The sequence below is a fragment of the Lepidochelys kempii genome, chromosome 27 (genome assembly GCF_965140265.1).
Source record: "Lepidochelys kempii isolate rLepKem1 chromosome 27, rLepKem1.hap2, whole genome shotgun sequence".
In the NCBI taxonomy this organism is placed as follows: Eukaryota; Metazoa; Chordata; order Testudines; family Cheloniidae; genus Lepidochelys; species Lepidochelys kempii.
In genome coordinates this window covers 6,898,111-6,913,202 of record NC_133282.1, presented here as the reverse complement: position 1 = coordinate 6,913,202, position 15,092 = coordinate 6,898,111, and the positions used below count along the sequence as shown (strand labels likewise).

Below are 15,092 nucleotides of genomic sequence, written 5' to 3'. Positions count from 1 at the left end.
CATAGTCAGAGAAAGGAAATGACGACTACGCTCTTCTTGCGCGTGCGCACGGGGAAAGAGTCGGGGCGGCGGCCATCTTGGATGTGGGCAGATAGCTCCGCTTGTCTCTCTACGCCTGCGCAGTACGCGTCAGTTCCCTGACCTGATCACGGCGCTCAGATGCCGTCGGAGAAGATGGCGGTGGACGGGCCGGAGCAGGTGAGAGACCCCGGGGGGCTGAGGGAGCGGCCGGGAGGAAGGGGCCGTGGGGGCTCGTCCTACCCTGGGGGCAGCTCCGTGGAGCTGGGGACCCGGTTCTGCTGAGTCAGGCCGGGGCTGGGATGGGGGCCGGGAGGAGGCGAGGGGGTCGGTGACTGGGGGGAAGGGCGGGAGGGAGGGAGAGGGATAGGAGGGGGCGGGGGAGGGGCAGGAGGGGGCGGGGGCGGGGGAGGGGCAGGAGGGGGCGGGGGAGGGGGAGCGGAGGGGTGGGCGGGGAGGAAGAGGAGGGATGGGGGCAGGGTTTGTTGCAGATGCTCCTGCAGAACCAAGGGAGAAAGGGTTCCTCCCTCACCAGTGGGGTCCAGCCCCCTTGGGTGGGCTGCCCGGGATCTCCGTGCCTGCTGCCAGGGATGCCTCCCGGGCGGTGGGGCTGGAGCACCGGCTTCTCCCACCCACCAGCTCCTGTCCTCTTTGGATTCTTTGCCTGTGATTGGAGCAGCCGGGTCCCCTGAGAGTTTGGGGAACTCCACGGAAGCGACCAGAGCCCCGGCCTGCACCAGCCTTGTGTACCTGGGTCTCCTTGGAGCCTGGTGGCTGCAGATGTTAGTTACTCTGGGGCTGCCTCCTACCCTTTGGAAGGGGCTGAACCTGCCTGCGCCGGAAGCTGCCCCTGGAGAGCCATTTGGATGCTCCCCACCCGATCAGAGGGTCTCTGGGGAGCCCTGGGGCCTCCTTCACCTCAGATCAAGCCTTTGCGGTGTCCCAAGCTCCAGAGGCTCTGGGTTGGTTTATAGCTGGCAGCCAGCTCAGGGGGCTGTTCTGCCAGACCTGTGGACGGCGCCCTTATTGGAAGGGTCCGCCTGTCGCCACCCAGCCTCTGCTCCTCTAGAGAATGAGCAGCACCTCCCCTTCGGCGCCGAGGGGCTTCCCTGGGCTGATGGACGTGTCCTGATGTGTGCTCTCTCTGCAGATGGAGATGGATGAAGGCAAAGGGGGGACGGGTCTCCGCCAGTACTACCTGTCCAAAATTGAGGAGCTGCAGGTGAGCTGCATGGTGGGGGCTCTCTGATCACAGAGAGTGGGGTCTGGGCTGGGGCACCGTTTCTTCTAAGTGGGTGGCCGGAGGGGTACTAGTCTGATGGTGCTGAGGATGCGCATTCTGGATTGCGGCAGGGGTACTACCATCTCTGCTGGGCAGTTCTTCTCACAGGACCTCCGAGGGAACCAGCAGCCTCTTCCAAGCGATTCTAGTCCATGTTCTGTGACAGCATCTCTGTCAGTAGGGCTGGGGCCTCAGAGGCTCCCAGCAGGAGGTGTAGGCTGGGACCCAGGAACTAGTAGGCAGATGTGGGGCCTTCCTAGAGCAGTGTTGCTAGCTGTCAGTGGCGGGCGTCTCCAAAGCCAGCTGGCCTGACTCTGCAGAAGGCAGGTCTGCAGGGCTAAAAGGGGCCGTTTTGACTGTTGTTCCTCGGAGCAGAGTGGTGCCTGTCTGATAACAGATTGGGGGAGAGGGCGTCACAGCAGCAATTTGTCTAGGCAGAGGCCCCTTGCCCAGGTTTCAGGGTGTTGAGGTTGGTGGTGGTACCCCCACTCCTATGGCAGGGACAAAGTGACCAGCAAACCCCTTCATAATGTTCCTTGTTCCTGACGGAGAGGGGAGGCCATTAGCCAGGGTTTGGGTGCAGACCACGTGGTAAGAGACGCTCACAGCTGGGTCCCCTCCCCTTCCTGTGCCGGGCTGCTTTCCCGAGCGGTTCACACTGGAGACGCTAGAGAGGATTGCCAACCGGACACACATGGGCACTTCCTAGCTGCTAGACTGGCAGTTAGCCTGTGTTCAGGAGCGAGTCGACTCTGAGCTGAGGTGCTGAGGTGGGGGCGGTTGTGCAGGGGGGACCCCTGGGCTCGTGTGGGCTTATCCCTTCTCCCTCTCTCCCCAAAGCTCATTGTGAATGAAAAGAGCCAGAATCTCCGCCGCCTGCAAGCACAGAGGAACGAGCTGAACGCCAAAGGTAGGGCTCCCACTGGCCTTCCCCGGCCTCGTCCGTGGTCTCCGCGCTCAGCCCCCCCCGAATTGGTGCTTTGAAAACGAGAAAGTTTTCTGCATCCCAGCCAGGGGGTCGGCCTGGTGGGTGGGATGCGAAAGGTGGCCAGAGCGTACCATGAGAGCAGCCTCCTGCAGGGAGGGTTGGATTGTTCCATGTTCTGCCAGGGAGGGACGCAAATCTCACTGGCTGGGTGATCTCTTGTGTTCCTGGTGGTCACAGCCTCTTCATTTCCACGCCACCGGGAAAGCTGGACAGCCCGTTTCCCAAGCGCGCTCTCCCGGGGATACAAAGGCAGGGTGCTACCTGTTATTTCCTGCCTGAGAGGGAGGCCGGTGCTGACTCCGGAGCATGGCTGCTGTGTCCCCAAGGGGCTGGGGCATGTGGGAAGTTAGCAGCACCTGCCCCCTCTGAGTTAATGGAAGTGGCTGGTTACCCCTGCCCTGGAAATGCCCTTTATGCTTGGGCCCTGAGCGGGGGCCCTGTGAACAGCTGCTGGCCTCTTTGCTCTTTGGTGGCCAGGCAGGGCTGACGTCTCCTTGTTGTGCTACAGTGCGCCTGCTGCGGGAGGAGCTGCAGCTGCTGCAGGAGCAGGGCTCCTACGTCGGTGAGGTGGTGAGGGCCATGGATAAGAAGAAGGTGCTTGTCAAGGTATGGAGCTGGGGTGCTGCTTCCCAGGGCCGAGCAGTGCCAGCTGCTGGCTGAGGGCCTCGATGGCACTGCATGGGGGTTCGTGGGTGGGTGGCCAGGCTCATGAGCTCAGGGCAGCGCTGCTCTGCTCCCTGACTGGGGACCGTAGCTCTCCTGGCCTTCCCAGGCTGCTGGTGGGCTCACTCCCCAAATGAGCCTGGGAACAGAAACCCCAGGAGCCCCAGCCGTGCGCCCCAGGGGACTGCCCTGGAGCAGGCCAGGGGGAGGGTGAACTGCCCTAGGGCTGCCAGCACACTGCAAATCCATGTGGCAGCAAGGAGCCACCTGTCCCCCTCCCAGCGCCGAGGAGTGGCCCCGGAGGAAAGGGGGTGCTAGACCTGGTGGCAGGCGCTCCCTCTGAGGGGAAGGAGAGTCATTCAAGATGTCCTGGGGAGCTGTTACTAGGAAGGACGGGCTAAATCTAAGGGGCTGGCTCTGCGGAGAAGTTGGTTACCAGCATGTTCTGCTGGGCTGGGGAACCGTCTCCCAGGAGCAGGAGGCCCAGCGGGCGGGACGGGGTATTAGAAAAGGCTTGAGCCGGAGCAGCCCCTCCCCAAGCCCCTGGGGACCTTGCTGGGCTCTTCCCCCACCCCCACCCTCGCCCGAACACCTGGGGCGCTCCTTGGACAGGCTGTGCCTTGCTGCCCTCAAGAGCAGGACTATGTGGACCCTGATGTGCCTGGCCCTCAGTGGTGTTCAAAATGAAGCAGGGCTGGGCCCAGGAGACCACCAGGGGGTCACTAGGGGCCCATTCAGGGCGACTGCCCCAGCCCCGAGAACTGACTGCTTAGACTCTGCTTGTGCAGCGAGACCCACCTGTGTGGGGGCCAGTTACTGAGTGACGCACAAAGTCCTGGCCCCTGTGGGACCTGCCCCAGGGCCTTGGCTCTCCTGCGCTGACTGGGAGGTTTGTGGGAGCTGTGCACGCCTGTTGGGGATGAGTGGGGCGGGGGGGGCTGTGCACGCCTGCTGGGGGGGAAGCCTGCACATGGGCTGGGCGGGAGGAGGTGTGTACACACGCACTGGGGCAGGGAGGAGGCCTGTGCGCGCATACTGGGGCAGGACGGGGAGAGCTGCGTGTGCTTCCCCAGCCCCACCCCACAGGTCTCTGCTCTCTCTGTTCCAGGTTCACCCAGAAGGAAAGTTTGTGGTGGATGTTGATAAAAACATTGACATCAATGATGTGAGTACCAGACCCCTTGGTGAACCCAGCCCTCGGAGCAGCGCGTTCAGTGCTGGGGGCAAAGGGAGGCGGCTTGGCAGCAGCTGCCTTCCCTTGTGCCTGTCTTCGCCAGCCTGCTGGGGGCAGCAGAGGGTGATGCTCCCTTCTAACCAGCTGCTGCTGACCCACCCAGGGGGTTCCGTGGGCCCTGCCCCAGCAGCTGCCCCAAGTCCCAGCTCTTGCTGGGGAGGTGCCCAAGCTGGGTGCATAGGCTAGGGCACTGCGAGTGCGGCAGCTCCCGCCAGCTGGTGCTGAAGGTGAGTGGAGGCCACACGGTGAGTTCCTACCCGTCTGTCTCCAAAGGTGACCCCGAACTGCCGCGTGGCGCTAAGGAACGACAGCTACACACTCCACAAAATCCTGCCCAACAAAGTGGACCCGCTGGTGTCCCTGATGATGGTGGAGAAGGTCCCGGACTCCACCTACGAGATGATTGGCGGCTTGGACAAGCAGATCAAAGAGATCAAGGAAGTAATCGAGCTGCCCGTCAAACACCCGGAGCTCTTCGAGGCCCTGGGGATCGCCCAGCCAAAGGCAAGTGCTCTCGGGGCAGGACTCCCAGCATGTGCAGATCGCGCTCAGCCAGCTGTGCACTGCCACCTGCCGCGGGGAGGGGGCTCTGCCAGCCGTGGGCATCTCAGATCTGCTGCTCAGAACTGAGCAGAAAATAGCTCTGCATTGCTGGGTGCTGGTGCTCTGCACACGTGCCCTGTCGGGCTTCTGGGCTAGGTTGGCACGGAGAAGGGAGCCCTCTACCTTCCCTGGATGGTTCCTGCCACCCCATGGAGATTCATTACCAGCTCCCAGTAATGGGGACGACGGAGCAGCTGGTGCTGTTCACCACCTCTTGCTCCCACTCTCCCGTGACTTGCTCTGGTTCTCTGGCCGTGTGGGAGCAGGGAGCAGGGAACCACTCACGTACCTGTCACTGAGTGGGTGGGATCCCAGTGCCTGCCAAAGGAGAGGCCCAGCACTCAGCCCCTGTGCACCCACTGGCAGCACCCCCCTGCAATGCTAGCTGGGGAGAGGGGTGGCTACACGAAGGACATAGATGCTCCCAGTGGAAAGCAGCTGTAACAAGACCCTTTACCCTGCCAGAGCCCAGCACAGCTCCCTGCTGGCAGCTGCAGCAGGGCCAGGGCCAAGAGTGGGTGCGAGTCTCCTCTAGCCTCAGCCCTTCCCAGGGGATGGCAGCTCCTCGCCCATGTGGAGGAGGGGGTGATCCTTAGGAAATGCAGCGCTCCTTGCTGGAGGAGGCAGAGCTTGAGCAGCCCCCCATGGCGCGAATCCCCGAGGGCACTGCAGGCCTGGTCTGTCCCCACCTGTCCAAAGCCAGGCTCTCCCCCTTCTGGCAGCACTGGGCATGACTCTGGCAGCTGCGTTCCACTCCCTGCTGCACCCAGGACGTGTGGCCCTGGTCGGATCGTTGGGGCCCCCTCTCCTGCTGGGACGTGGATGGGATTTATGGGTAAATTGCCCACTAGGTGGCACCAAATGCCCATGTCTGTGCCAGGCTGTGCAGTGTAGCTCCTGCACTGAGCGCCCTCAGCTAATGACACTGCACTGGCCGTTGCAGGGGGTGCTGCTCTACGGACCTCCCGGCACCGGGAAGACCCTGCTTGCCAGGGCCGTGGCTCATCACACTGACTGCACCTTCATCCGAGTCTCGGGCTCTGAGCTGGTGCAGAAGTTTATTGGCGAGGGTAAGTGTGGATGTGGGAACACGATGGGGTGGGGGGTAGGATGGAGACACATGAGTTCAACCCCCCATTCCCAAGCTGTCCCTCTGCGAAGCCTGGTAGCAGGGCAGGGGGGCGATGTGGCCCCCCTCACAGCTGTGGCTGTGGGGCCGGTGTTCCTGTTCTGAAGAGCTGGGCCCAGGGGGGATAAAAATCGATGGTTACAAAAAACCCTACAAAATGGGAGTAGGTGCTGTAATTAAATACATTTTTCTCTTTAAAAATAACACTAAATTATAAAATTCTAGTTGAAATTATTCTGGCCTGTGTTCAAGCCTAAGAGTGTAATTATTAACATTTAAATAACCAATGTGCCATGAGCTTTCAAAAGGTCCCAATGTCATGTTACCCCATCTTACTATCAGTCCTTACAATGGAGCGAAGGCTGGTTATTTACATCTTTCCAAGAGTCGGTATTTCCAGTGTCTGGGGGAGCAGAGACGCTTTTGGGGTTCAGATTAGCTAACAGGTGCAAAGAATCCTTCATCTGGACTAGCTCATTCCAAATTGAGAAAGCAGCTGGGAGTTGGAAGCTTGAAGCTTGTTTCCCCTTCCCGTCTGTGAATAACAGGCAGGTGTGGGAGGATGAGCTCTGCTAACTAAAACCTTGAAGGATGTGGGGCCAGATTTCCAAAGGGGTTCAGGCACCTAAAGATGCAGGGAAGCTGTAGGTATCTCAGTGCACCCATTACAGTGAATGCTTCCTTTGTGTAATAAATCAAGCTGTTTTAAATGCAAATCACATTTGACAACCTGAATGTTTTTTCCAGCGCATCTGAGTTAGGTTTATTGAACTGAAACAGTTTTAAAATGCTGATTTTGTAGATTTAATCAAAATCCAGTTTCCAGCCAAATACAGCTTGACCCCAATCCCAAGTCAAAGAATTAGCTAGTAAATAACTGAATTGTTTCCTGTTTTCGAACATCATAAAGTGTGACAGTCAAGAATCTGAAAACAAAACATGCCGCGAGCTCGTGTGTTGGCCTGGCTGGCAGAAAGCAGCACCAAGCGCCGAGGGAAGGTGGTATGGGTTGGCCAGGCGACGCTGTGTAATGGTTATACCAGCCAATGAGCATGAACCTGGATGCAGGGAAATAGCTGCAGGACAAACACAAACCAAGATTGCTATCAGTGATTTAAATCAGTCCCTCCTGTTTTCATGGCCCGCAGCCAAGCCCTGCGCTGAATGCCTCTTGTCCGTGCCCGCAGGAACCAAGTCCGGAGGGCCGGGCCTGGTCTCCGGGTTCCCAGTGCTGAAGAGGAGCACTCCTCAGGCTAGGCCTGTGACCAGGCTCCTACCCTCGAGGGTGCCATGGTCCCAGCCCCTGGGGCTGCGCTGACCAGCGCATTGAAGGAACTCTCCATCCCTGCAGTGAGCATGGGGCCGGGGCGCAACCCTGGGGCTGCAGAGCTGTGGTGGGCCGCGCGCTGTCCTATGGCAGGGCGTTCAGGGGCCCCTCTGCTTTGCTCTCAGGCGCTCGCATGGTGCGGGAGCTCTTTGTGATGGCCAGGGAACCCGCTCCCTCCATTATCTTCATGGATGAGATCCCGCGCGCTGTCCTATGGCAGGGCGTTCAGGGGCCCCTCTGCTTTGCTCTCAGGCGCTCGCATGGTGCGGGAGCTCTTTGTGATGGCCAGGGAACACGCTCCCTCCATTATCTTCATGGATGAGATCGACTCCATCGGCTCCTCGCGCTTGGAGGGCGGCTCTGGGGGGGACAGCGAAGTGCAGCGCACCATGCTGGAGCTCCTCAACCAGCTCGACGGCTTCGAAGCCACTAAGAACATTAAGGTGCGTAGAGCCTAGCATGACCCTGGCCTCCTGGCCACTTCTCGGCCCCACCGCGAGTCTCCCCCACAGGGCTAGGCCGGCGCCCCTCCCACATGCTCAGGGTAAGAGGGGAATCAGCTGCCCCGTTTCTGAGCTGGGAGCTGAAGCCAGGTGGCTTGGCTGGCACCCAGAGCCCCCGCGGGAGGGGGGCACTTGCCCCTCACTGCGGGATAAAACCCCAGCTCCTTTACACAGTGACAGCCTCCTCCCCTACAGGTGATCATGGCCACTAACCGGATAGACATCCTGGACTCTGCTCTGCTGCGCCCAGGCCGCATCGACAGGAAGATCGAGTTCCCTCCTCCAAATGAAGAGGTAATGGGGGCGTTCCCCTGTGGCAGGCCCCTTGCAGGCTCCCAGGCCTGGGTGCGCATTCTCTGTGTTCCCAGTGCTATTTATCAGCAGGGCATCCCCCCATCCCCACCGTGCATTCGCCTGCGGGCCAGGGACAAAGGGTTGAACTCTGCTTCTGTAGTGTCATGGCGCTGAAAGGGGCTGAGTCCCAGCCTAGACCCACAGATGTTCTCACTGTGCTGGCAGTTCCTTGCCCTGGCCGACCGCTCAGGTGCTGGACCCCCTTCTTGTCCCTCACCCCCGTTGCTGGGGCTCTCGGCACAGGCTTGCCTAGGCTCTTACCCCCCTTGCTGGGGCTCTCCCTGCAGGCTCGCCTAGACATTCTCAAGATCCACTCTCGGAAAATGAACCTGACGCGGGGGATAAATCTGCGTAAAATTGCGGAGCTGATGCCAGGAGCGTCTGGGGCCGAGGTGAAGGTGAGTAGCTGGGCCTGGAGCTCTACAGACTGGTGCAGCGGCAGCATGTGGGACAGGGAGCAGCTGCCCCTGATTAGCTCTGGCTGGAGCCTGGGGCTCTGGAGTGTGTTTTGAGCCAGGACAGGCTTCCATTGAGCTGCCATGTGCCTGCTCCTTGCATGTTCCTGGGGCAGGCTGGGGCCCTCTCAGGAAGTGCTGAGCTCACTGTGTTCCCCTGGAGGGATACAGACTGGCAGGAGACATACAGGACTCCTCCGTCACACGCTGCCCCTCTACCAGGGAACTGCTCTCCCCGTGTGAGAAGATGGCTGCAGTGTGTGGCTAGGCGGGTGCGTCCGGGTGGCGGGGGATGGGACACTGTGCAGAAAGGGGAGTGACTGTTCTTCCTTGCTCTTGGTCCCTTGCAGGGGGTGTGCACAGAAGCTGGCATGTACGCCCTGAGGGAGCGGAGGGTGCATGTTACACAGGAAGATTTTGAAATGGCTGTAGCCAAGGTAAAATCCCCCTTGCTCTGCCCCAGCAGCGGGTGGGGGAGGTGGCTTCAGAGCACCAGTCACTTTAAGGGACCAATTGCAGGCTCTTCCGTTCCTTCAGCGCTGCTGGCCGTGCCCCTGGTCCAGCTGGCAATGGCTAGCCTGCCAGCCCAGTCAGCCCCCTGCTGGAGAAGTGGGACACCCCGAAAGAGAGGTGTGGGGAAAGAGACAGGCTAAAGGAATGCAAAGAAATGAGGGGTCCCCCAAAGGTAGATGGAGGGCTGCTGATGCGCTTGTCCTCATGTGGCCCAAACAAGGGCCCACAATAAAACCCTTGTGAGGAACTTTTACCCCATGCCCCTTTGGCCATGAGTTCCACAGGTACCAGCATGACTCAAGTGGTAAAGTCAGTGTGGAAAGGCTGAAACCCTCCTGCCACCTGCCCTGGCTCTGCTTCTCCCACCTTCCTCTGCAGCTTTGGGCCAGGTGCTGGCAGTGTCCCAAGCTGTTCCCTCTGGCAGATCCTGGGCTCCCAGTTCTGTTGCTGGCTGCTCAAGAAGGGATCAGCCTGTGGCTGAGTTGCTCAGTGTGAAGTGAGAGCAGCTGAGAGGGGAGTTAACTGGCTTTAGGGGCAACCCCTGGGGCCTCCCTTATGCACAGAGACCCTGCTGCTGTAGGGTGGGGGACAGCCTGGCCTTTGCAGCTGTGCTGGGGCAATGTGCTTCCCAGCTCCCCAGTAGCTGATTCCTTCCCTGAGTCTTGGCTTCTGTGCACTTTGGGGGATGGGCTTTTACTGCTACTATCATTGCCCTGCCTTTGGTGAATGCCAAGGGGGCTGTGTCCTAGGCAGTGCAGTGCTATGGTGCCCTAAGCTGGAGCGCTGGGTCCTGCCCCTGCCCGCAGGGGGTACTAGGCAGAAACCTTGCCAGGCAGGCTCCTGGGGCCTAGCCTGGTTCCTGCCTCAGGACAGTGACTGAGGACACATGCAGGTGACTTCACTCAAGGTCTGAGTGCTGGATGCAGGGTCTAACACTTACCTTTCTCCTCCCCCCTGCAGGTGATGCAGAAGGACAGCGAGAAGAACATGTCGATCAAGAAGCTCTGGAAGTAACTGGGGGCCTGAACCCTGTGTGCTGGCCCCCTCACCTTTTCTCTAATAAAGCTCTGTGCTGGCTGAGTTACTTCCCCTCAGACTCTGGCTGTTGGAGGGAGGGATATGACCAGGGGAAAGCAGCCTCTGTGCCTGCCAGCAGCTGGGAACCCTCTCTCCCCCTTAGGTTACAGATCAAGGAGCCTAGAGCCCAGCCAGCGGGCTAAACACTAGTGGGTTTCCGTGTGGCAAAGGGGACACAGTGACTGGCCCTGGCTTGGTGCAGTCTGCTCTTGCCCTGCCTTGAACAGCTAAAGCCCAGGCTGGTGCTCAGTAACTGCTCTGCAGTGAGATGGGCTCCTCCCATCCCTGAGGGGCAGGACTGGACTTTGGCCTGCTTACAGAGCAGGGATGGGCCCTTGGGGAAGGAGGGAAGTATTGACAGTGTTACTCCCTAGGCCTTTGAGCTCCTGTCTGCAGCCAGGGTCTCCTCCCCCCTCTGGTTACCCTAGGGAAGGCTTGGCACAGCAGGGGCACTAGGCTCCCAGCTGCTCAGCAGGTGGTGAGGAAGGAGACACTGGCACAAGCTGTTCCTAAATGTTTTTATTAGAAAATATCTAACCCAGACAAAACGGTTACAACAGCAAGAGCAGGCAGCCACAGCCTGCATGTCTGTAAACACCCCCCCTCTCCTGCCTAATTCTACCATGCGCCATAACTGCAAGGCTGCTCTGCCCCCCAGGAAACAGCCCCTGTTCCCTTGGGCCAGGGATGGCTGGGCTAAGGCACATGGGAATGCCCAGCTCCTGGTGTCACAGATGCTGGGTCTAGTCCTGTGGGCACTACCTTGTGTCAGGGTGTCTGCAGCCAGTAGGCGCAGCATGCTCTTCCTGCCCTGGCTCCCTTGAGAGAGAAGCCCCCCACCCCACTGTATGTGAAAGAAAAGGGAGGATGGAACATTCAGTTGATTGTCAGAGACTCTGACTAAGCTCAGCTGCCCAGGAGCAGAGTGAATCCATTGCATAGGTTTAGGCAAGTGCAGGACTAGCGGGAAACCTTATATTAATCAAATACAAACCCACTGTACAAAAGGCTTCCTTTTATAAACCCTGCTCACAAAAACAGATAGTGCAAAACGCCGCCAGCTCGGCCGGCCTTTGGAATGGATGAAGCTTTGGTTTTAAAAGTGCCAGCAGCTGCCTGCCCTTCCCCATGTAGGGGGGAGGCTGGCACAGCTCAGCAGGAAGCAGGCAAAGCCCTTGTCCTCCCAGTGCTGAAGCTCAGGAGCCCATGCAGCTGTTGCGATGCTCTGGCCACATCGCTCAGCATGAAGAAGGGCCTCGGTGGCCCCTTGGCTCCAGCTCAGGGAGAGCTCATACCCTCTGGTCAGCGACTCCGCCAAGGCTCAGGCCCAGGCAGGAAGGGGAGGGTGGAGCTCCGAGCCTGCAATGAACACTGGGGAGAGGCGAAGGCAGCAAGCTAGGCCAGTAATGCAATAAAGGGGCCGGAATGAGAGTGGCAGGGACAGGGCAGAGGCTGCACAGGTTACCATGTGACCCATGCCTTTGGCTAGAGCTCCCTGACCCAGAGAAGCCACAGGGTTGGGAGCCCCTGGGCACACAGGCTTTGTGCAAGTGCTGTATTTGATTCCAGTAAGATGTACCGTAAGGCTCAGGCACTCTCTCAGAGGAGAGAACAAAGCTCCTGAGCTGTGCCCAGCCCGTTAGGTGAGGCGAATCCCAAGCACTTGTTCCAGTTCCTGTCTGCGCTGCTGAACCTGAAAGGCACAAGAGGCAGGAGGTCAAGCGGGCTCTGGGACCTGCCGAAGCTCGCCCAGGAGAAAGGCAGGGCTGGCTGGGGGAGCGTTGGATGGGCACAAGCTCTCTTGCCCCTCGGAGGCGTTCTCCACTTCGGAGTGTCTCACTGGAGCTCAGCCGCCACTCAAGAGCCTCACAGCACCAAGCCGATGGGCGACTGAGCCACGACAGGGGAGGTACATTTCCTGATTCCGCTCAGGATTTTAGACAGCAGGCCTGATGCCCCCCCATGCTTGCTGCTCTGTCCCTGGCTGCAGTCCATTCCCACAGCATGCTGTGGGGCAGATCTTACCTATTCTAGGCCTCCCATAGCTCGTTACCCTTGAGTCCTTCCTCCAGGGGAGGACTCCAGTACTTGTGGCCTCCCTGGGCAGCTGTGAGTGAAACCCACAGGGCTGGGTCAGTTTCATGCCCGCCGAGTGAAATTGAGCAGGGTCTTGTCAGGTTCACTGCTGACTGGGAAGGCCTGCAGAAGGGCAGGGACAGAGCTCTAGAGTGGGGGTGGGAAGGACCAAATCTGGTCAGGAAAGGGGAGGGGCTGAGGTGCAGGAAGGGGGTGAGCACTGATCCTTCAGAAACAGCCCAGTTCCCAGCTGGACATCCCAGACCTGGCTCAGCTTCAGGGGAGGGCAGGTTCTAGTTCGAACCACGTGCTCACAGGAAAAGGCACAGCGTGATTGGGCCATGGAACATGGGGCTCTGCCCACCCCTCTAGCATTGGCTAGGGCAGGGAGGAGAGGGTGGCAGGGATGCTGGTAACAGCTAAGGGGCCAAGCCCAGGCAGCCTGGTCTGCATGGCAAGAATCCACACCTTGGCAAAGATGTGCCTCCCCGCAGCCTCCTGCGCCCAGGGCTGATGGTAGAAGTCAGCTCGTCTCTCCTCTTCGGGGTTCCCAATCACATCCGTTATGATCTGCGGCACCACATGGGGAGGAGGGAATGGTCAGGGGGACACAGACTGCTGGGCTCACGGGCAGCTGCTGCCATCCCAGGACCCACAGCAGGCTTCCTGGACACCCCGCCCCTGCCAGCATGATCACACGTCCCGCGGGGCAGGGCAAGCACCATGGCAGAGCCTGCTCCAGAGGGGAGATGCCCCATGGCTTCTGGGCTGGATACTGCACTGCAGCGTGGGCCCCATGCCGGTGTGGTTATGCTGCAGGGGGCTGTTACTGCATTACCCTGCAGGGTAATGCCATGCCCCAGCCCCTGCTCAGCAGCAGCTCGTCTCTCCAGTGGGGCCCCAGCTTTACCTTGAGGTCCCTCCTCTGGGATTTGATCCATTCCTGAATGAAGTCCTGCGGGTTGTTACTGAAGCTCAGCATGAAATCTCGCTGTGTCTTCAGCTGGTTAATGGACTCAATGGTCTCGTGGATCTAGCAAGAGAAATCGGGTGAGAGGGAGCCAGCCGAGGCAGGACTGGCTTTGCCATTTTGCTTGCAATCGTCTGTAAAGGGCTCCAAGCCAGGACCCTCCACAGCATGGGGAGAGGCTGGGTGGGGGCCCAAGGGAAGGCTCAGCAAGAAATGAGTGGAGTCCACTTCCTCCTCATGCCAAAGCTCAGAAACACATGGGATAGCAGCGCAGCGTAAAGCCAGGCCCAAGTCCCTGGAGCTGCAGTCCAGAGGGGTTAACTTGTCCCCCAGCCCAGTGCCAGACACAAAAGGAGCTCCGTCCCCCAGGGGTTAGCATCTCCACTGGCAGCTAGCACAATGGATTCCAGGTTCCCAGCCCCGATCCCTTCCTTCCTTAATCCTGTCTTGCATGGCCTGGCCCCGGGCAGGCGGCTCTGGACTCCCAGGGCAGGGCTGGCTAGGCCAGCCTGCAGAGCGCAGCATGCCAACAGCGGGAGGAGGGTGAGGGGAGCACTCTGCAGCCTGCAGTGAGAGCAGAGGGGGAGCGGTGCCTGCACCGGTACTGAATCTCCTGTGGTATGCTAGCTCACCTGATGGGAGGCTGCTGGCCTGGCACACAGCTCAGATGGCGCAGTGAATCCGACCAGGGGCCCATTTCCTCCTCCCCTGGGTGGGCAGCTGCAGCCCAATGGCTTGGCACACTGAGAGGCACAGGACTCTGCCTAGCTCCAAGCCAGAAGCAGCAGATTCCTGCCCAAGGCTCAGGTGCTGTGCACTCAGAAGCCCAGCCCTCGCCCAGAATCGGGATCTCAGCTGTTACTCAAACAGGGGTCTAACCCGTATGGGGGAGGGGGAAGCTTGAAAACGTGGACCAGGGTGACTGGTGCAACATCTTTGTGGGGGAGGGATAGCTCAGTGGTTTGAGCGTTGGCCTGGTAAACCCAGGGTTCTGAGTTCAATCCTTGAGGGGGCCAAATTGGGGATTGGTCCTGCTTTGAGCAGGGGGTTGGAGTAGTGCTTTGGCTGAAACGTGCATGGGCTGAAATTGTGAAAATGTGCCCCATAACCTCAGCCGTGCAGAACACAATGCCATCCACAGCCTCAGAAACAGCTCTGACATCATAATCAAAAAGGCTGACAAAGGAGGTACTGTCGTCATCATGAATAGGTCGGAATATGAACAAGAAGCTGCTAGACAACTCTCTGACATCACATTCTACAGGCCATTACCCTCTGACTCCACTGAGGATTACCAAAAGAAACTACACCATCTGCTCAAGAAACTCAAGAACAAATGTTCTGCAACCAGAGTTCTGCACAAGAACAGATCCACACAGACACACCCCTAGAGCCCCGAGCAGGGGTATTCTATCTGCTACCCAAGATCCACAAACCTGGAAATCCTCGACGCCCCAACATCTCAGGCATTGGCACCCTGACAGCAGGATTGTCTGGCTATGTAGACTCCCTCCTCAGGCCCTACGCTACCAGCACTCCCAGCTATTTTCGAGACACCACTGACTTCCTGAGGAAACTACAATCCACCGGTGATCTTCCTAAAAACACCATCCTGGCCACTATGGATGTAGAAGCCCTCTACACCAACATTCCATACAAAGATGGACTACAAGCCGTCAAGAACACTATCCCCGATAATGTCACGGCAAATCTGGTGGCTGAACTTTGTGACTTTGTCCTCATCCATAACTATTTCACATTTGGGGACAATGGAGACCTTCAAATCAGCGGCACTGCTATGGGTACCCGCATGGCCCCACAGTATGCCAACATTTTTATGGCTGACTTAGAACAATGCTTCCTCAGCTCTCATCCCCCAATGCCCCTACTCTACTTGCGC

At 59.1% G+C, this 15,092-nt stretch overlaps 2 protein-coding genes across 3 annotated transcripts in view; one reads left to right on the top strand and one right to left on the bottom strand.

Annotated features, from left to right (window-relative positions):
* The first annotated feature begins 96 nt into the window (after positions 1-96).
* Positions 97-10,149, top strand: PSMC5 (proteasome 26S subunit, ATPase 5). Its single transcript, XM_073326018.1, has 12 exons — positions 97-198; positions 1,169-1,240; positions 2,141-2,210; positions 2,797-2,894; positions 4,060-4,116; positions 4,459-4,689; positions 5,732-5,858; positions 7,497-7,687; positions 7,943-8,041; positions 8,389-8,499; positions 8,907-8,993; positions 10,030-10,149. Exons 1-12 carry the CDS (start codon positions 160-162, stop codon positions 10,081-10,083), a joined length of 1,236 nt encoding a protein of 411 aa, XP_073182119.1. The 5' UTR covers positions 97-159; the 3' UTR covers positions 10,084-10,149.
* Positions 10,150-10,650: 501 nt separating this feature from the next.
* SMARCD2 (SWI/SNF related BAF chromatin remodeling complex subunit D2) overlaps positions 10,651-15,092 on the bottom strand; it is a 37,822-nt gene continuing 33,380 nt past the window's right edge. For both annotated transcript variants that reach the window (XM_073326017.1, XM_073326016.1), the window contains 3 exons: positions 13,133-13,255; positions 12,691-12,792; positions 10,651-11,839 (listed from right to left, as the gene is read on the bottom strand). In XM_073326017.1, the coding sequence (XP_073182118.1) occupies positions 11,786-11,839; positions 12,691-12,792; positions 13,133-13,255 (279 nt within the window). In that variant the 3' untranslated portion in view covers positions 10,651-11,785. The remainder of the gene's footprint in view (positions 11,840-12,690; positions 12,793-13,132; positions 13,256-15,092) is intronic.